We start from the raw sequence: 22474 nt of genomic DNA on the forward strand, positions 1-22474 counted from the left end.
TGATCGAATAAGCTAGGTTTGTTATGTACCCTGCAAATGTTCCATTGAAGGCATGAATCTTGGCAATTGGTTGTTTGGTATGAGCCATTGGTAGACAGAAATGTAAAGTAGATGTACTTGTTGAGTAGGTTATTGGTGTTCACATAAATTGAGCTTCTTGCCACACAGATGACTCATGACTTGGGTTTTGTATCTTTGTACATTATTGTTCTTAAAAGTTGGTTTGAGGAGATGCCTTGGTTAGTCTGGTACCTGATTTGCAAGATATAAATTATATTTTTTAGTTGTATCTGTTGATTAGTTAGCATATTTCCTTTGAATTAAATTGCGCTTCTTTTCTGATTTCAGTTGCTCCTGTTAACTTGTGTGACAGATTTGTCAGTATACACATTACTTATCAATGGGCCATAAAATAAAAACTTGGATAGGGTACTAAGGGCCTGTTTGAAAGTACTTTTGAAATGGTTAAAGATACTTTTTGACAATTAAAAGCACTTTTGACAACATTAAAAGATAAATTAAGAAGTGTTTTTTAGTCATAGAAGCGCTTTCTGGAGTAGCACGTGCTATGTGATTTTTTAGAAAACCCTCCCAAGTGTTTTTCCAAGAAGTACTTGGATTTATTTTTTTTTAAAAATTCAAATTTTTTATATTATAAAAGCGCTTATGAATAAAAGTACTTTCTAGAGAAACATTCCCAAACGAATATTAACTTTTATTTCAAATTTGGGATATCGAAAGGACACATGCAGTACCACATCTGGTGATTATGTTGTACAATATTTTTCAGTTGGACCTGTTGAGTAGGTTATTGGCTTCTTGCCTCACAGTAGCGGTACCCAGTGACTTGTATTTACCTCTTTTAAGTGTGGGTGAATTGAGAAAGATTTTTCATTCAAAGTTCGGTTTCTGTATATTCAAGAATTAATGCTTCCAAAGTAGTACCTTCAAGCTTACACTCTCTGCTCTCTGTATTTAAAAGTTTAAGCTCACACATACACAAAGCTATCAGCATACCACAAAGGCACTGCTATTATTTCACGAAGACGCCCTGAAGGAGCTTTCTTGAAAATGGGTTCACCGGACTTCCCTCTACTTCAAACATCATCTAGGAGCTCAGTTCTGCACAAAGCTCCTTCTTTAATTGCTGACGGGTTTCGATTTGTAGAAGGAGCATCTTTGGTTTGCGCCCTCCTGTCATCACCGGGAATACAGCTGTCGGAGGCCTTTACTTGGGCTACAACCCAGCTGAGCCTACATTCTATGATGACCGGGACCTCATCTACTCCATTGGCAAACCTGTTGAAGACTGGGATAGGAAGCGCAGAGAATGGTTGGAGCATCACCCTTCGTTTGCTGCAGGTTTTAGTCGTATTTCATCCTCTTTCCAATATTTTCTTCCTTCAATCTTCTGTCACGACGGTGAAGACTTTTTTCTCAAAGGTTTACCAGTACAGTCCATTAGGATTAATTGGTATCAGTTTTTCATTCACGACCTGAATTCTACATCTGTTCTTCTTTCTCCACCATCAACCCCGATAATTTTATGGTACTCGGGTTTGTGATATGTGCATGTTCTTTTTTTTTTTTTGGGTATACATGTGCAGGGTCTTCTGAGCCAAGATATAAACTGGGTATTGTAATTGGTAAGTTGGTAACATACCTTGTCCTCATTCTACAACCCAACTTCATTAATGGAATTGCTGTGACGATCTTATTTCTTCCTGGTTGTTCCAATAGTACTGCAAGAGAGAGAAGGCACATAGCTCAGGGCTATAAAACTTCAAAGGAAATAAAGAAAACAGCACAACAATGAGAACAACTCTAAAATCGTCATATTTTGAAACTTTGAAAAATTCACAACTATAGCATATATACTTATATGAATTTCTCAATGATTTTAAAAGAAGAACCTAATGTTCATTATCTTTTTCTATTTGCTAATTAAAAGAGGCCATAAATATGACTATAAAAATGAAGATATCTCTAATGAAATTGTATCCCACTCCCACAAACACACACATACACTGTGTTTCTCAAAATTGTTCAAAAATATAAAGAATTACAAACCAAAATTTTATGAAATTGGATCTAATCTTTTTTAATGTAAAATCAGGGGAGTTTCCAACGAAGAAAAAAGACCCAGAGATTTGATAGTAATGAAAAGTAAAATCAATATTATAAAAGTATTATCAAATACATCAACTGATGAAAAACTATTCATTCTCTCAAATACAAAATTAGAGTTTGTTGTTACCAATACCAGAGAACTCTGAATCAGCTTTAATACCAGGATCCCCATTGATCTAGTAGAAGTTTAATTGAACTAAATGAATATGTATTTTAGTGGGTTTGTGTATGTGGTTCAAAACAAGATTACAGGTTTTCAGTTGCAATAACTCACAGATTACTGGAAAATAAAATGACAGATAAACCCTCTAAATTCTAGATTGTTAATATCCCAAAAGAAAAGGTAACAAAAGTGTTCAAGAGATTGTGAGCATCAACCTGCTGAGAATGATGGACACATATCTGATTTGATACACTAATTTCACTTCAAGAGCAGTGATGATGCCTATTTATTTCTTTTGCAGGAGAGGAAAAAAAAGAACTTAAGAGATTCACCACAAAAAAATCTAGGCTGAATGGTGGAGTTCCTTCTCCTACTATAGAGATATCCATCCTCTACCATCACACTTCTCCTCCTGTTTGTAGCAACGTTCCTCATCTGCTAGATGGACGACTGTTAAGTTTAGGCACTTGGTCCTCTCTGCTAGCCTGCTAGAGACATATGAATTAGTGACATATGCTTAGGTGACAGTCAAAGCTTGCTTCACTGAAACACAAGAAATAACATGAGATACCACCAAACACAAAGCAATACATTTGAAGGATTCAAAACACAGTCACACTTTCACCCTAGTCTGAGACAAAAGAAATAAAGAAATATCTCTTCAAAAAATGGCAAACGCACCAACCTTCTGTGACCATCCCCACACAAAAAAAAAAAAAAAAAAAAAGGCAAAAAAAAAGAAGAAGGAACACTGATGAAATTGAAATTTTTACGTCCTTGCACATCTCTCAGATACAGAAGTTACAGAAGAACCTTAGTTTATAAGGAAAAATTTTCATTTGTCTAACGTTCAGCATGCAAAAGTGGAGATGAAAAATACCAGCAAAGCAAAAGTGTCATTGATTTTAAAAATGCTGATTAAATTTATAGCATAAGAGGAGAGGTTACAGCAAGTTTCACTAGAATTTTTAAAACCAAAATTCATACAATCCTACACAATCTCGAGGCCTTTCTTGGATAGATTTAAGAGAGGAGACTGTAAATTGGCAGGAAACCTGAATACTCGTCCCTAGAAAGAAAGGAAGGGATGCATAAACTCAAGTTTCTCTAAGTACTTGAATCTGAAAGATCAAAGGATCACTGAAACCCCAAAATAACTTACTCGCCAGCCAAAGCCAATTTTGTAAATGGTAGAAGAAAGAGCTGGCTTATTTATTGGTCTATTGGAAGCTCAGCTCTACATCCCATAAACCCGTCACCCTGGTCATCCCATGTCTTTGGCCAATGTGAGAGGATCTTACCGACCAGTGTCACCTAATGAACAGGCTTATTTATTGACCCCAAGTAGCTAAGCTGCCTCCAAGGGAGAGGGAAAGATGGGGATAATTGTTGGATAAGGGACTTTGAAGTTGAAACAGATAGTCTTACATATGGAGCATTATATATCAAAATAATAAGCATGGAACGAATCTGCCCTCAAGAAAAAATTAGCAAATCTCAAGCAGGCAATTCCTTACAAGGATTTACGCCAAAAAATGATGAGGTCGTACTCTAACTCCACAAGAACTTCCCCAGAAAAGAACATAAGGAAAATTAACAGAATTAACATTTGATTGCACAACAAACTCTTTAAAAAAAAACTAGTCGTTTTCACGGTTCCATATCTTTTCAATCATCTGAACAATCTGAAAGAAAATTAAATCACTGAGAATGGTTACCACCCTGTTGAGAGAGTTGAACAGATGCTGCACGAACCATTTCAACCAGCATCTCATCAAGCGATTCAAGTTCGCCAGAATTGCATAGCTGGCGATATAAAGGTGCGGCATAAGTTGCTGCAACTTCGGCCAACTTCCACACAGATAAATTGGCAGCAACGTGTAGTATTTTAATAGACAACTCTCTGGAAGAACCAAGACATGATTCGATTACATCTGAGCATGCTTCTTGAACATCTTGCATGAGCCAGAACTCAGAAAGCCCAAAAAGCTCTACGTATGGCTGTAGCTCATGCAACTTTTCTTCAGTATCCATAATGTTCCATAAACATCCAGAGGGAGGCTTTGGCAGCTTACCGGAATAGAAGCAGTTGCCTAGTTTAACCATTGCTTCCCAACTAATAGAGACCTTTATGGTTTCTAAATGGCTGCAAGTATGAAGAAATATTTAAGGAAGAGTGATACATTGCAGCATACATGCAAAGAAGCACAGAAAGAAAAGGATCTATTATTCTTTTGCTTCAAGTGATAGAAGAACTAGCACCTAAATACATAAAATAGGTAGAAGTAAATCAAAAATAAATTTCAGTTCAGATGTGAAATTAATTATAAATAATCAAAAACCTAGGCGCTGCCTCTCCATCGACCCACCCAACCCCTGACAGAAGGTACAAGGGAAACACAAATGCACTGCCATGAAATGCTGTACTTAAAGACCCAGATATGCAAACGCAATCAACAGCCAAATGGTTCGCATAAGAAGCATACATGGTAGCCACAGAAACTCTCATCTCCAAACTATTTGCTTTAGGAGGATAACACATCAATGATTTTTTACTTCCTATTAACAATATATCCCTTTTTCTTTCTGAGAATATAAGGGTATAGAACATGCTTTAACAAGCTAAAACAGTTTTACCAATAAGATAGTAGACATTTAATAATAATCCTATACAACAACATTTATAATATCACAAAATAATAGAAATTCATTATGGAAATATGCGCACAACAATATGAACAGTTTATGTAAGTAAAATCATTTTAATTCTACAACATCTTCTCTGCTAAAAGACCACCACATCCTGCCAAAGATGCTCGAAAGTGCTGGAAACCATTTTCCGTAAGCCAATGTGAAGAACCACTTCTCAAAACCTCAACACACAAATTTTTTTGGAGTAATATAAAATAACTATATACATAATCACTTTCAATAAAAAGTGTGCAGGTCTCTGTGTTATCTATATAGAAAGACAAATTGCAAGTACCTCTCCTGCATTCCTGACTTAAACAAGGCCCGCAAGTAATCACAACTTGATGACAATACAACTTTGTGAGCATGCATATGTGGCCGTGGTAGAGAGCAAACACCACATGTCCAGCCCAAGAGCTCAGTTGCTTTAGCTTCTAGTATGACATCCCTGAAACCAAAATTAAACAAATATTATTAACATACTATTATTACATTTGGAAAACCAACTAGTAGCACGAAGCTAGAATATAAAATATGGTCTATACTAGGAATATAAAATATGGTCTATACTAGGAAACAAAGTCCTTTGCATTGTCAAACCAAGAAGCCTTCTATTTGAACAATGCCCCTGTCTCTACTCAGGTTACTACATCATCCACAGTACTGCACTCTTCCTAATGGAGGCACAAATGTGAAACATAGAAATAAATAGAGAAAGGGGAAAAAAACACAATTCTGATGTGATGCAACAAAACATATCCTACGTAGGTATTAAAGTAGGAAAACATACGAGAAACAATGTCCAGATGGACCCAGAGCTACATTAAGATCTATGCTTGGGAAAGCAGTGCCCCACTTGGGACGTTTTCTACACAGCATCTGTAACAGAGACTGTAGATTACAGCGTTTGGCTAGAGTCCTCAACTTTTTTGCATGTTCATCTCCTGCTTGAAGATATCCCAAATAGATATAGTCCAACAACATCACCAACGCTTGGTGATCAACATGAGCAGATAATCTTATGTCTTTCTGAAACCCTCTACAAGTCTCCATAGAGCCTCCCCCTGAAGAATCATCAGATGTTACCTCACCAGGAAGAAGCACTTCAGGAGGCAGTAACGATGGACATTGAATTGCAAGCACAACACCATGGACACTCAAACACTCCCCATTTGCGAGAATGAGTTGTATATCAGCATCATCCTTCTCATTAAGTGCTTTACCAATCCTTTTTGCATGTTTTCCTGGAAAGCCATAATATCCAAAGTAACTAAGAATAAATGCAGCATACCATTGCAGCCCAGAAGCACAACTGTTGGTACAGATATCCTGAAGTTCGCTAACTAGTTGAGCTTCTATATGTCTCATCTCACAAGAAATTCTGTCTTGGTTATTTCCTATACATAGAGAATGCTGTATCAACTCAGCCAGTCCCCACAAACTGAAAAATAAAAGAATGTCTTTGCCTTCCCAGTCTTCTGCGGAAACCCAACAGCATATCCTCTCACAAACTGCATTATGCAAATGTGGAGCAAAGCTCGATCTTTCTAAATGGAAATCATTACTTAAGCACCACCTCATAAGAGCCAATAATGTTTTTACCCCTCTTCGTTTGACCACCCAGGTTTGGTACTGTGGCAAACCTGAATAGCATGCGAACCCCATTAAATAAATTATAATTTGGAGTCTATCTGGCATTCCAAATTCAGTCCAAGCTGACAGATTATTTAGAAAATGCACTAAGGTTTTCAGATACTCCAATCCATCTGGCTCTAGTATTTCAGACAATATGGTTCTGGTCCTTGATGCAATGTATTTGCAAGGAGAATAAATCATCATAAAAACTGCCCTCGTTGCTGATTCACTTCTGAAGACACCAGCATTATCCTTTTCATATATTTTATGCCACTTTCGAATTGCATCAACAAAGGTCAAGCTATCAAAGAATACGGAGAATGAAAATCAGAAAAGTAGCAACCATCTATCAGATATAAACTAAAATGACAACTGCGGGGTCACCTGATATAAACAATACTTGGGGTCCAAAGAACATTGTATCAGGATATTTTAAAATAAATAAATAAAAGTCTGGAAAATGAGGAAGGTCTTTGACAGATGAAGCCTTACCATGCACATGTAATGAGGATGTTAATGTAGAGTTCACTTTCAGGGTGGAAATCCTCCCCACAATGTATTGCAAGCCATCCAAGAATATCCCAGATGTAACTCCTCAGAACAAGAAGATAATTGGCATTGAGACCCTCCTTAGCAGTAGCTATTTGCTCATCCAATGACATGGAATGTTTGTACTGTTGGTTCTGAAAATTAAAGAGAAGATCAAGGAGGATTTTGTCAATCCCTTGTTTCCATAAATGAATGTGATGCTCCCCTGTCCAACGAGTAATTAGAGCCAAGCGACATGCCTCCTCTAGCAAAGACATCTGGTCATTGGAGACCTTTCTAGAATTTGAGCTCAACTCGCTCATTCCAGAAATTATGGCTTTGATAATAGGCTTGCAACATAATCTCATCATTTGTAAGCATGTATTTTCATTTATCTGAAACAAAACCGTAAAGAAAATTGAGTTAAAACATCGTTATGCCCCTTTAACTATAGTAACAAGATTTCTTATAAGGAGACCAAGTTAGAATTAGCACCGCTAAACACTGGGCTAGCTTGAATCCTTCAATTCGAACAGAATGAGGATGTGAGTTGTTCATGCATTGCACCATCTGTTGAAGCACCTCTCCACTTTCTAATAATTTCTTGGTCCCATGACCACATAAAGCTGGAAAAATTAATAGAAACTTAAACCAAACAGTCTAGAATATAGGGCTAACTGATAAAATTTCAACATGTAAAAATGGTTTTGTTCCTGATTGAATGTGTAATACCTATAGAAGAATACAACTTCAAAACTGCAGCTTTTCCATAATTATCTAGCATATCATTTAAACCTTTCATCAGTTCAGCATCACTCCAAACAGAAAACCTAGATGGAGACCACCACCATAGTATGGTACTCAAAAGTAAAGCCATCTGTTGGAAATATTCTACTGGCTTTGCACATCCAGGAAAGCATCGTAAGTTAGTGATAACTTGAGAAACAATTTCTGTTTTCTTGAGAACATCCCAAACTTCTTTTCCACTCTTGGTACTGAGGTTTGAAAGACTAAGATTCAGTGCTGCAGCACATGATATAGCAACTTCTGTTTGATGCGAAGATAATAAAGATGACAAAGGATTAACAAGATCTAATGCATAAAGCTGCAGTACTGATTTGGGTAAAATGCTGACTAATTTTAATGTCACATCTGCTGCCATGCTCAACATGGCTCCCTTGTTAGATTGAAGAATCCAAACTAATGCACCGACGATGTCATAAACTGAAGCCTGAAAATTGATGGAGAAAATAATGAGAGGATTTAAAAATGAAAACATATACAGCTCAGAACTGATACAAATTACAACAAGGCATTATAGAATCTTAGAAACATAATGTTTTGTACAAAAACTGAATTAGGGGGAACCCGGAAATGCTTTACGATAGTATTGGATACCACTGATGTTATAGAACTCCAAACATAGCATGTTTTGTTCAAATTTTCAATTAGCCAGGACCAAATTATGTTTTCAAGATATAGCATACCAAAACAAGCCCATGCGTAGACACAGACGATAGCCGTCAGACTACATCATACGCTACATGTAATTCAATGAGCTAAAAATTATACAAATACAATTTAACATATATCATACCTCAACATGATCGTGCTGATACTCATTACCATCAGCCTATGACATGTAACTTCCTATAATAAGGTGTAGGTGGTTTCTGCAACTGCACACCTACTTTCCACTCAACTTATTTGTTTTCTTCAAAATTTTCTTACCAGGGGTTAAAATTCCATGTCTAATAATGTGATATGAATAAAATTTGATGATCAACCTAAATACAACAGTCAACATAGTGAAGCTCCACTAAATAAATAAAAGACTAAATTGTTTGATCCATAGAGATTGTAAAGGAACAATATTGTTATACCTTCACACGTGGATGATGCAGTGTATCCCCAGAAATATAATCAAGAAATGCAGCTATTGAGTGGACCACATGTCTTTGTATCTCGATATCCATACACTGCCATTTTTTTGCCTTGTCACCACAAAATCTGCAAGACACAAGCCAGTATAGAAGAATAATACTGTTAGCTGTAGCAATCAATCTACACATCTTTTACACAACACTGGACTTCAATTAACTAAGCCTATTCTGTCATAACTGAATCAATTATCCATATATGACGTCAATTCAATTCTAAGTAGACTCTCATTAACTAATGGCTTTGTTTATTGCTTGATGAGGGATATAACAAGCCCTATCTGAAGGACTCCAGAAATGCCAAATGTTAGTGCACCCACTCATAGCTATGAATAGTGGATTAAATACAATTGTCTTAAATAGGATAGGTGATCGTCCAGAATTGGATATGCTTAGCAGGTTATCTCCTTAAGTTCCAATAAGGACTTTTAAGCTAAACCATCAACTCCAGAAGGTGGTTAAGTTGTGAAAATATTGGAGCAAGGCGGGTCTCCTAATCACTTGAGCCACTAACAGGTGCTGTATTGGAGCAAAGGGTTTGGTTGGACAAAGCACAATGCACGATGATCGTGGGAATGGAAGTCACACAATATGGTGTGCATGGAACAAAATCACTGGGATATCTCCTTAAATTGCGTTGGAACCAAGTTAAAATCTCAAAATTGAACTCCACAAGGTGATATCAAACTATGGTGACGACCAGCAGACCAGGCCACATGAGCCTTCAATAAGACCTTACATTTACTGCAACTAAAACTTAATTCCAACCACCTGAAGTTGTCTCAATCATACGCCAATCAATTTTCAACATACAGCACAAGTGGGTTGAGCTAAAAGAACCCATTTTCGCTATACCCTACTAGATAATCCAAACATAAGAACCATGTTTAGACTCTTGAGCTTAGATAAAACAACCCCCCACACACACCACCACCCCCCCCCCCCCCCCCCCCCCAAAAAAAAAGAAAAAAGAAACTTGTATTCATTCTAATTCATATGAAAACAGAACCCGAGCCTGAAATTGAAGGATGAGGATAAAAGTGGTGTGAGGCAAACCTGTTACCGAGGCTGAGAGCATGATTGAAACGCTGATAGAGGGTGTATGCGTGCCCAGTGAGGCCCCTGTTATTGTCCGTACCGTGCTTCGAAGGTCCCATTTTTGTTCTTTTATTTTTCTTGTTTCTCTTCTTTGTCGCGTCTTCCTCAGAAAATGAGAGAAGGGTTTGGTCTGTGCAAGAAAATCAAAATCTTTAGAAGGTGAGATGCCCAATTTGAGCGTCAATTGTTTCTGAAGTTGCCGCTGCCGCCATCACCCATACCACCAGACACCTCTCTTTCTTTTTCTATTTTTCTTCCTATTTAACTTCTGTTGTCTTTTTGGGATAAATAGTGTAATAATTAGTATACTTTTTAATTTTTAATTTTTTATACTTGGAGGAGCTGATCACGACCTTTTCTTCTTGACCAAAAAAGAAACCTCTTTGTCTTGTTTTTTCTTTTTATGCTGAAATTACAATCTTTTATTGACCACCAAAAGAAAGTATTTTATTATAAAAAAATAAAAGCAAATTGGCGTAGATGCTTCTTTGCTTGCATTCTATCCCTATATTTTAGTGTAATTTAAAATTCACTTTGTTAAAAAAAAAAAAAAAAAAAGACAAAACATTAAAGTTGTTTCTGGAAAAAATTCTACAATTCCAAGAATAATAAGGATTTCTCATTTCTCATTGTATTTCAAGTCAAGAGGACATGACTCAAGTTCATCTTTTTCCAATGAGCAAAAACTTGTCACTTCATGGCGTCCTCATTCACAGCAAAAGCTCATGGGTTTAAGCACAAACAACCACTGAAGACTCATCGAAAAGGAAAGGAGAGTCCAAAATATGCACTCTTCGCTCTGAGCATATTGGTGTCACTTCGATGATATTAGTCTTTCTTCCTCCTCATATTCTCGTTTTCCTCTCAGCATTTCATCAAGCTCAAAGCAGAGAGAGTATTTGTATTTCCCAAATAGTCAAAATGTCACCGAGTAAGTCCAGTATGCATCAGAGGTCGGCCTCGGCAATGTGGAGGCCTTAATTGAGGTTATTATTGACAAGAGTGGCGTGTTAAATTTTAGAGAGATTGGCTAGTGGCACATTATTAGCAATATTGATGTCTGTGAGGTTTTATTACAAAAGGCTTTGGTGTTATTATTGACAAGTGTGACGTGTTAAATTTTAGAAAGACATATCAGTGTCCTACTACTATAGCAACATCGATGGTGTTTCGATATGAGACTTTATATTATTCAACACGTCCCCTCCCATAGGACCACACCATAATGGGCCACACATGGAGCCAAATCCACATCGAAGTTAATCATCTAGGCCTATGTGCAGTGGATGATTTATAACAACACCGATTTTGTCTCTAACTTAACTACCTATAAAGTCCAGTAGGTGTGTGATTTTATCACAAAAAACCTCGATGTTATTAGGAGTGGAACCATTTATTATAAATTGTAATTTATTTAGTCAAATTTCCAATGTGGGATTATATATTCTTCAATAACTTCCAAGTATTTGAAAAGACCAAATTAATTATAGTGGATGTGCTCCTTGAAATTGCAGTCAGTGGCAATGATAGAAGCTAATCTGTGGGGTTTTTTGGGGGGGGGGGGGGGGGGAAGAGGATTCAAGGTTATATATAGTAAGGATGGGCGCAGTTCTGGCCAGTCCAGTTTCCACCTCACAAGAACCGAAATCAACACTATTTAACCAGTGTGGTTTGGTTCGATTTTGGTAAAAAAATTATGCAAACCGGCTGGTTCAGTTTAAATATGTTTTGGTGCGGTTTCCGGTTTGGACCGGATATTTTATTTATTTATTTTTACAAATTCCAACAAAAAAATTATTTTTTGAGCTTAAAAGTTCACAAATGATCCAATTTCATGTAAAGAAAAATGATTGGGCCTAGAAAAGAAAGGTGCCTTGAAGTTGGGCTTGGGGAGATATTAGTTATGCGATTAGAAATTTAGTATTGGACTTAAATAATTTTAAAAAAAAACACAGCCAGTCTGATCCAGTTTTGCAAGGTATGAAATCGGCACTAGAATCGATTTAAATCAATCAGTGCCGGTTTATTGACTTTTTAGTCAACATGATTTTTTCCTATTTTTTTCATCTGGTTGTAATGACCCCGTCCTAAATAAATGTTTAATTATTAATTAAACATATTAAAAGACCCCTAGAATATTTTATTAGGTTTAAGGTTGACTTTTTGGCCGGGAATGAATTTGAGAATTTCGACTATACTGTTGCGTAGGGTATGGCGAAATGAGTCCGTAGACATGTGGTAGGCTCGAATCGGAGTTGTAACGAGGGAGATACGATCAAAATACCTAAACCGTAATTTTGGTGAAAATGGTTTGATAAAATCTGATTCTCTCTCTCTCTCTCTCTCTCTCTCTCTCTCTCTCTCTCTCTCTCTCTCTCCCGCGAGCAGAAGCCCCCTTCGTTTTCTGCATAGCCAGTGGCTTCTCAAAGCCACTGCTGCCACCACCGTCCACAACCGGCCTCGAGACCGGTCTTGTTCGAATTGTCGCTTCTCCCCCTTCCTTTCCTGACCAGCCCCGCCCCTAGAATCGTCGGATTTCGTCGGAAAGAGCTTGGAATCGTGCCGGTTTTGACAGAAAATTCACCAGCTTCATTCGTCGTAATCCGACCACCATTTCCGATTATCCAGGTATGGATTTTGAACCTCTCGAGCTGTTCTTGCTGCCTGTTGTGTTAGATTTGAGAGATTTTTGCGTTTTGAAGGTCGATTAAGCGATGGAAGTTTGGCCAATTTTCGGCCTCCGATTACGGCCACTTCCGATCACTTTTTGTGGTAGGTCCAAGAACAAAAATGGTTCCAAATAGGGTGTTATACCTAGGGTAGGAGTCTTGAGCCATGATTTTGAGATTTTCCGGCGATGCATAATCGCTTTGGACTCCCAAGCGCTGTCGGCACATGTGGCGGCACGTGGGTACTGTAGAAAAGGGGCATTGTGTCCCAATGCAATCCCCTTGTTGTCTCGAGCGTGTCGGTGTGCTCAGATTTCAATTCGGATGTCGTTTGACTATCGAACGGATTTCGCATATTGTGCGTTATCTCGGTTTGATAGGTTTGAACCTTGGGATAGTTTTGAATTTAATATTGGTTAATCTAGGCATTTCTAGGATGGTGTATGAATTCACGGATCGTGAATTGGAGCCATGGATGTTCCAATTTAATAACTTAAATGTTTTATAATAACCGTCCGATTGTGCGATCGTGAGCGATCCGACTGTCCGATCTAGACCAAACTTCCAGGACGAGTGTCCTAAACCTTGTCGAACCCATAGGAACTTTCGGATTGGAATTTGAAGGTCGTGAGCCCCGTGTGCCCGTTTGACCAAGTTTGGGTGGTTTGACTCTCGGTTGACCATGAGTCTTCCGGGGTAATTTCACCCCTCGGAAGGTATTAGGATAACCTGTTTATAGAGTCTAAATTGCTATTTTAGGTTAAATTGGAAATTGATTCGATTTAGGATTTTCCTTAAAGGTTGTTATGACAGGACCCCTCCCGAATTTCCCGAAACCCGGGACGAATCCTGTGGAAGTTCCCGACATCACTCCGATGTCGGGCCCACTTCTAAAACTATATCATTTTTTCCAAAAAGGAATAAGGGTACGAGATTTTCTATCGAAATTTCGGCAGAATCTCCCTTGTAAATTGAACATTTCCCAAAATTTCAACATGCATAAAACGCATTTTATATCCACAACTGGCAGCACGCATAATATAATTTAATGTAATTCATATAAACGGCCTTCGGCCTTCCAATAATTCGCAATGAAACCGCTAACAAATTATAAACACAATTATAAACGCCAAATGCGATTTCCATCATCTGAATTCCCAAATATTAAACACACAAAATTTTAACCTCCTAATAAGACTGCATCTTATTTTTCACCTAAATTTCAGGACCAACAACAAGGTCCGAACCAATCTCCATAAAAACAACATGACTAACATTTAGTCTGCGGCTGCACCTAGTAACCTTAGGCTGCCTACGTACCCTTACTGATGGATCAAGCCACACGTAGTTCTTTCTTAAAGCCCAATTCCACACATAGGCAATACATTTATTCATTTCTCTGTATTTTATATTATCTCCCCACACGCCGGTACTACCAGCGCCACGTATGGAGTATGTCAACATGCCGGATAACTTACGCCACATGCGACCTCACCATATTATCACATAATCTCCCCATACGCCAGTACTACCAACGCCACGTATGGGGCCTGTCAACACGCCGGATAACCTATGCCACGTGCGACCTCAACATACTATCACAATATATCCCTATACGCCGGTACAACCAACGCCACGTATGTGGTCTGTCTCAACGCCGGATAACCTACGCCACGCGTGACCTCAACATCATATCACATATCTCCCCATATGCCGACATGACCAACGCCACGTATGGGGTTTGTCGACACGCCGTCTAACCTACGCCACGTGCGACCTCAACATAATATCACAATATCTTCCCATACACCGATACAACTAACGCCACGTATGAGGTCTGTCTCAACGCCGGATAACCTAAGCCACGCGAGACCTCAACATTATATCACATAATATCCCCATACGCCGGTACTACCAACGCCACGTATGGGGCCTGTCCGCATGCTGAATAACCTACGCCACGTAGGACCTAACTTTCACAGAGTGATACTTGTAGTGTAACCAAAATTTGGGGAGGTGCCTAAGGTAGTGCATATAGCACTTCAAACTGACATTCTAGACTCTTTTTATACCTTTACAAACATATATAAATGTATATATATATTAATTCTAATATTGTGTAAATCTCAACAATAGTTTAGCACCCGTTAATCCCCAAATTTAAAACAATAAATTAATATCCTAATCCCACATAATCAACATGATTCATTTAACACCCAAGACCTGTCTCTACGGTCACTTAAATTCTCATGGGAAGGTGAGACTACTCCGGAAGACTCACGGTCAACCAAGGGTCAAACTACCATAACCCTGGTCAAACGGGCCCACGACCTCCAAATTCTGATCTGAAAGTTCTAATGGGTTCTACGAGGTATAAGACACTCGTCCTGCAAGTTTGGTCCAGATCGGACGGTCGGATCGCTCACGATCGCACGATCTGAAGGTTATTATAAAACATAAACTTTAAATTATTAAGTCGGAACATCCGGGGCTTCGATTTACAATCCATGAAATCCTACACGATCCTAGAAATACCTAGATTAACATATATTAAATTTGAGACCATCCAACGGTCCCAACCTATCGAACCCGGATAACGCGCAATAGGCGATATCCGTTCGAGACTCAAACGGTATCCAAAATGACGTCCGAGCACACCTACGCGCTCGTGAGAACCAGGAGATTACATCGGGACATAGTGCCCTTTTTCTAAAGTGCCCATGTGCCGCCGTAAAATCTCAAAACTCCTACCCTAGGTATAATACCCTATTTAGAGTCACTTTTGTTCTTGGACCTACCCCAAAAACTGACCGGAGGTGGCTGGAATCCCGATCCCAAAACTCGCTGAATTTCAATTCGTAAATTTAATTACCTACGCTAAGAATCGATCCAATCCTACCCAACAGGCAGCTAGGTTATGATGAATGGATGAATTTCCATACCTTGATCACCAAAAATGGCTGCCGGAGGAGGGAGATCGGAGACGGCGAAGTTCGAGCAAAAATCGAGCAAAAATTACCTCTTTTCCGGCGGCTGGAGCAGCGGCAGAGGTCGGGGAAGGGCCGGGTCATGACGTCGAGGCATAGCCGGTCCTTTTGGCACCGGTCCCGTCCGCAGCAGCGGTCGGTGGCCGGAGTTTCGGAGAAAGAGAGAGAGACAGTCGCCCGGTCCTTTTGGCACCGGTCCCGTCCGCAGCAGCGGTCGGTGGCCGGAGTTTAGGAGAAAGAGAGAGAGAGAGAGAGAGAGAGAGAGAGAGAGAGAGAGAGAGAGAGAGAGAGAGAGAGAGAAATCTAATTTTTATAAAAATTCCATTTTGAAATAATTACGATTGTGCCACTGAGTTTCTTTTAACCATATCTTTCTCGTTACAACTCCGATTCAAGCCCACCACGTGTCTACGGACTCATCTCGATACGACCTACCCAAAAATACCAGTTATTACCCCAAACTCTTTTTGAGTAAGAAAGTGACCAAATTACCCCTACCTCAAGGGTAAATTTGTAATTTCACTTAAATAATTTAAATAATGGGTTAAATTTGGAGTCGGGGTGACAGGACCCGACCCAATTTTCACTTTGGAATTCGAGCCAAGTCCTGTGCGTGTCCGACACCTGGCGAATGTCGGGCAATAAAGACCTTTTTACCCTTCTCGTTTCAAATTCTTTTTCTCGTTTCAAATTCTTTTTAAATTTTCTCTTAGACTCCTGCCGAAAATTCCGCAGAGTCTCCCCTGTATTTTGATCAAACCCAAAAATTTTCACCTGTCAAACAATCATATATATCCACACCAACTGCCAGAATAGAATAACCAAGCATTCACCAGCTCCAGTTTTCCACTAAAACGAGATATCAGAGCATTTCCTAAAGTTCACAAGGTTTCAAGGATTTTTCCACAAAACTCTACCAGATTTGGTGGCGCGGAAGCTAGAAATAGCCCGGTGGTGGATCCTGCGCACTTCTACGGCCTGAGGGCGAAAAACAGTTTGAAAATGTGAGTGGACAAAAATAATGTTCTTGAAAACAATTTACAATCATAATAACCCACATGGTAAAAATAACTTGATAAGTAAAGTTAAAGTTCAACTGGGTTTAATATAAGGTCTTCATCTGAATATATAATCGTATGTATATAGATTCGTAAAACTGAACAATTTTATAAAGATATAAAATGCGCGAATATCAGAGAAATTGGTATAAAATAACTGAAAGTCATAATTGGATAAAAGAAAGCTCAAAATCCTTTGAAACTACCACCTATTTGTACCCCAGTTATAACTGTCAATTCCCCTGGCAGGTCTCGGGCGTCACGCAGTCTACCCGAGCCGCAAACTGGCGAAATCAGGGGACTATGGTCAGCCTGATCCGCCGGTAGGTCTCGATGACACCAAGTCGACTCGAGCCGTTTTGGCAGATGCAGGGGACCGCAGTCAGCCTGATCCGCAATCCTGGCAGGTCTTGGGGACACAGAGTCAGCCGAGCCGCAATCCTGGCAGGTCTCGGGACACCAAGTCTGCCGAGCCGCAGGGCAGTCACGGTCGGAGCGTCCCCGAAACTCGTGAGGCAAAGTCAAGTGCACTGACATAACTGAAATCAGACTGGATGTCTGTGGACATCGGTCCGACTGTGGGTAATCACCAAAAAGAAATGGGTACATGGTGGTCTAAAATAACTAATTTAGAAAAACTTGATAATTCTCTGTAACATGATAAATCTGTTAAATCAGAGTTCAGTTGCAAATTTTGTATCATAAATCTCAAATCTGCTGCTCAACTGAGTAATATAAATGTAAAGACATCTTACGTTACGATTCATGGTCGGAACACTTGCTATAATACTTATTCAAGATCAAATACTAGAGTTTATTCAGATAACCTTATTTATAAAAACTTATTTATATAATATCAATATAAAATCACTTATGAAATCTTATTTATGGAAATTATCTATATAACTTATTTATATAAAAGCCTTTATGAAAGAAAGTCCACTCACAGTTGGTCCGAGCTAGCTGGACCTCTTGAAGGTCCCTCCTGTGGTCCTGTCGGGCCTCTAGTGCCTGATTATCCATAAAATAAATTAATAAACTGCTGAATAAAAGAATTAAATTAAACACCCTGCCCCCGGCTCCTAGAATTACGTGCACTTGTTTTAAAGTTACGTCCATGTCTACTTTGGCTTTTCAGACACTTAGATCAGTTTTGGAAGACCCGACGCTTAACTAAGCGATAAACCACCAGACCGGCCGATCCGGAATCCCGTGAGTCCATGGTCTCCGATGGTCAATCTGAGCTTCTCTGAAGGTTCCTCATAGAGAAGGAACCATGTTCCGTGAGTTTGGTCCGAAACGGACGGTCGGATTGGCCAAAATGGCGTTATCGCTTAAAATTCAAACCCTAGATCCAGGGTTCGCGATTTCGGAGTATCCGGGACTCCGATTCACAATCCGTCGAATCCTACACGATCCTGGAATCATGTAGTACGACATATCCAAAATTCAGTGCGATCAGACTATTAGACGATACTGCACCCAAGGATCGCGCGATATGAAAAATCCGTTCGGGGCTCAAACGGACTTCGAAATCCTACGCGCTCGTGACGACACGAGGATCACAAAACTGCATAGAATTACTTCACCACCCTCGCCCACGCGCTACCTCACGCGCGGGCAGATTCGGTTGTCCAAAGCGATTTTTGCCTCCCGAAAAATCTCGGAATCAAGACTCCAAACTCCTATCCTAGGTAAAACACCCCATTTAGAGCCACTTTTGTTCTTGGACATACCCCAAAAAGTGACCGGAAACAGTAGATCACGGCGGCCAAAGTTTTGGCCAAATTTCAAGTCGAAAATCGAACGTGTTAGAGCTAAAATCGATCGAAACCCATACATCCATCAGCTAGAACACGAAAAATAGATGAGAAACCATACCTTACTCGATAGATTTGGTGGAGAATTGAAGTAGAAAAACGAGCTGGAAGTTTGAACTGGAAATCGGCAAACAATGGCAGATTCCGGTGAGCTCCGGCCACGGCAACGGAGGCGACGGGTCAGAAAATGACAGCGGTCGAGTTGTGGTTCGTTTGGTACCAACGACGGAGATCGGCTCCAAGTGTGGCGGCCGGGGCGACGTCGGGAAGGAGGAAAGGTCGGGCTGCTCGCGGGAATCGGGAGGAGAGAGAGAGAGGAGAGAGAAATGAGGAGAGAGAAGAAGGAGAGGGATAAAAATCTGACTTTTTGGCCAAATTACCATTTTGCCCTTCGCGGTATTTTGATCGTATTTTCTTCGTTACAACTCCGATTCGAGTCTACTCCGTGTTTACGGACTCGTTTCGCCGTGTTCTATGCAACGGCGGAAGCGGAATTGCCAAATTCTTTCTCGATCAGAAAGTCAACTTTTTCTATATTAAAATATGTGAGGGCAAACTTGTCTTTTTGCTAGAAGATATTAATCCGACCCAATTTTTGCTTTGGAATCCGAGCCGAATCCTGTGCGTGTCCGACACCTGGCGAATTTCGGGCACAAATGACCTTTTTACCCTTCTCGTTTCAAATTCTTTTAAATTTTTCCCTAGACTTCTGCCGAAATTTCGACAGAGTCTCCCTTGTATTTTGACCAAACCCAAAGTTTTCCACCTGTCAAACAAGCTCAAAACCATACCAACAGCCAGAATATCTCAAATCACACAAATCTCAACTTCAGTTTCTCAGTTTTCAACTAGATATCAGAGCCTTTCTATAAATTTACAGAACTTTAAGAAATTTACAAAGAAATCCTACACTTGGTGGTGGGGCGGAGGCTGGGAAGATGGCCCGAGTGGTTTCCTTCGTACTTCTACGGCCTGGGGGCGAAAACAAGTTTAAAGGTGTGAGTGGACAAAAATAAGGTTCTTAAAAATAAGTTAGAACATAATAACCCCCGTTTTGAAATAAATCGGGATACAAATCGATAATTTAGCTATATTTCAACATAAAGTACTCAATAAACATGAATAAATATGCTGATGAATATACTTGCATAACTGGTCAAATATAAAGATATTAATGCATGAAAAATCAGAGAAGCTGGTATAAAATAACTGAAAGTCATCACTGCGTATCAGGGCTCAAAATCTTTTGAAACAACCACCTAATTGTACCCCTGTAATATCCGTCAATTCCCCTGGCAGGTCTCGGGCGTCACACAGCCTACCTGAGCTGCAACTGGCGAAATCAGGGAACTATGATCAGCCTAATCCGCCGGCAGGTCTCGATGACACCAAGTCAACTCGAGCCGCTCTGGCAGGATACAAGGGACCGCAGTCAGCCTGATCCGCAATCCTAACAGGTCTCGGGGACACAGAGTCAGCCGAGCCGCAATCCTGGCAGGTCTCGGGACACCAAGTCTGCCGAGCAGCAAATCTTGGCACTCACGGTCCGAGCGTCCCCGAAACTCGTGAGGCAAGTCAAGTGCACTGACTAACTGAATCAGACTGGATGTCCGAAGACATCGGTCCGACTGAGGGTATTCACCAAAAGCAAATGGGTACACGGTGGTTCTAAAATAATTATTTCTGATAAAATCTGATGTCCTCTGTACTCTGGTAAATCTGAGCTAAACTACTATTTTGTCTCAAAAACCTCAAATCTGTTGCTGGACTAAGTATTATAAAAATAAAGATAATTTCACAATAAAATTCATGCTATTACACTTATTTAAAATCAAATAGAAAAATATAATCATAAAACCGTTAAAGAAAGAAAAGTCCACTCACTGATGGTCCGAGCTAGCTGGACCCTTCGAAGGTCCCTTATGCAGGTCGATCGGACCCCTGGTGCCTGATTAACCATGAATAATAAATTAATAAACTGCTGAATAAAAAGAATTTAAATTAAACACCCTGCCCCCGGCTCCTAGAAATATGTGCACTCATTTCAAGTTACTCATATGCCCACAGTAGCCCTTTCAGACACTTAGATCAGTTTTGGAAGACCCGACGCTTAAATAAGCGATAAACCACCAGACCGGCCGATCCGGGACCCGTGGGGTCCACGATCTCCGATGGCCAATCTGGGCTTCTCTGAAGGTTCCTTACAGAGCAGGAACTATGTTTCGCGAATTTGGTCCGAAACGGACGGTCGAATTGGCCAAAATCGCGTTATCGCTTAAAATCCAAAACCTAGCCCCAGGGTTCGCGATTTCGGAGTATCCGGGACTCCGATTCGTAATCCGTCGAATCCTACACGATCCTGGAATCATGTAGTACGACATATCCAAATTTCAGTGCGATCCGACGATTGGACGACACTGCACCCAAGGATCGCGCGATATGGAAAATTTGTTCGGGGCTCAAACGGACTCCGAATCGAGATCCATGAAATCCTACGCGCTCGTGACGATACGAGGATCTCAAAACTGTCCAGAGTTACTCCACCACCATCACCCACGAGCCGCCACACGCGCGGGCAGCTTCAGGTGTCCAAAGCGATTATGGTTCGTCGAAAAATCTCGAAACCAAGACTCCAAACTCCTATCCTAGGTAAAACACCCCATTTGGAGTCACTTTTGTTCTTGGACATACCCCAAAAAGTGATCGGAAACGGCTGATCACGGCGGTCGAATTTCGGCCAATTTTCAAATTGAAAATCGAGTGATCTAGAGGTGAAATCGATCAAAACCCAGCCAACCATCAGTTAGAGCACGAAAAATAGCTGAGAAACCATACCTTACTCGATCGATTTGGTGGAGAATTGAGCGAGAACGAAGGAGATGAAGTCTGGATGAAAATCGGCAGAAAATCGCCAGTTTCCGGCCAATTCCCGGCGGTTCAAGGCCGGCGACGAGTCGAGGAAGGGAGGCGGCGGCGAGACGGAGCGATTGGCACCAACGGCGGAGGTCGCCGTGCCCTGTGGCGGCAACGAGCTTGAACTGAAATGGGGAGGAGGCGACGGCGTCGCACGCGGGAGGAGGAGAGAGAGAGAGAGGAGAGAGAAGGGAGAAAGAGATAAAATCTGACTTTTTGTCTAAATTACCATTTTGCCCTTCGCGGTATTTTGATCATATCTTCTTCGTTACCACTCCGATTCGGGTCTACTCCGTGTCTACGGACTGCTTTCGCCGTGCTCTACGCAACGATGCAAGCGGAATTCCCAAATTCTTTCTCGATTAAAAAGTCAAATTTTCCCCCATTAAAATATGCGAGGGCAAAATCGTCTTTTGAATAGAATAAAGAAATCTTAATTTTTAGATATTTTGGTTTGGGTTACGTGTAGGATTTTTCGGCGTGCTGACAGACCCCATTCATGGTGTTGGATGTTCCGACGTATGGGGAGATTTTATGATTGTTAGGTCTCATGTGGCGTAGGATTTTTCGACGTTGAGACAGACTCTATACTTCGGGTTGGATGTTCCTGTGTCTGGGGAGATTATGTGATTGTTAGGTCCCATGTGGCGTAGGATTTTCTGGCTTGAGGACAGACCCCATACGTGGTGTTGGATGTTTCGGCGTATGGGGAGATGACATGATGGTTAGGTCGCACGTGACGTTGGATTTTCCTGCGTGCTGACAGACCCCATACGTGGCGTTGGATGTTCCGGTGTATGGGGAGATTTTACGTGATTATTAGGTCTCACACGTGTCGTGAG

The 22474-nt window shown here is 40.3% G+C and overlaps 1 protein-coding gene across 9 annotated transcripts; it reads right to left on the reverse strand.

Moving 5' to 3' along the window:
• Positions 1-887: 887 nt before the first annotated feature.
• On the reverse strand, positions 888-10433 carry LOC117624354 (BTB/POZ domain-containing protein At1g04390). 9 transcript variants are annotated; one of them, XR_004585308.1, is made up of 10 exons: positions 10144-10433; positions 9031-9157; positions 7880-8378; positions 7643-7773; positions 7112-7542; positions 5775-6920; positions 5280-5432; positions 4049-4439; positions 2626-2778; positions 888-1742 (listed from the first exon to the last, which is right to left on the reverse strand). XR_004585308.1 is itself a non-coding variant. In XM_034355549.1 (9 exons), the coding sequence occupies exons 1-8, from the start codon at positions 10242-10244 to the stop codon at positions 2667-2669; spliced, it is 2700 nt and encodes an 899-aa protein (XP_034211440.1). In that variant the 5' UTR covers positions 10245-10433; the 3' UTR covers positions 888-1742; positions 2626-2666. The 9 variants fall into 9 exon arrangements, 5 of the variants coding, with proteins under 5 accessions (XP_034211440.1, XP_034211437.1, XP_034211436.1 ...); XR_004585309.1 differs by having other exon boundaries at positions 2509-2778; XR_004585310.1 differs by having other exon boundaries at positions 2509-2778; positions 4015-4439.
• Positions 10434-22474: the final 12041 nt, after the last annotated feature.

Source organism: Prunus dulcis, chromosome 4 (assembly GCF_902201215.1).
Source record: "Prunus dulcis chromosome 4, ALMONDv2, whole genome shotgun sequence".
Lineage (NCBI taxonomy): Eukaryota > Viridiplantae > Streptophyta > Magnoliopsida > Rosales > Rosaceae > Prunus > Prunus dulcis.

Excerpts from the sequence above, each read along its gene's own strand:
- LOC117624354 (XM_034355545.1), bottom strand. The coding sequence starts at position 10,244 with ATGGGACCTTCGAAGCACGGTACGGACAATAACAGGGGCCTCACTGGG. Across the intron at positions 7,774-7,879 it reads GAAGTTGTATTCTTCTATAG|CTTTATGTGGTCATGGGACC; the intron begins GTATTACACATT and ends TAATTTTTCCAG. Across the intron at positions 4,440-5,279 it reads AAGTCAGGAATGCAGGAGAG|CCATTTAGAAACCATAAAGG; the intron begins GTACTTGCAATT and ends TCATACTTGCAG.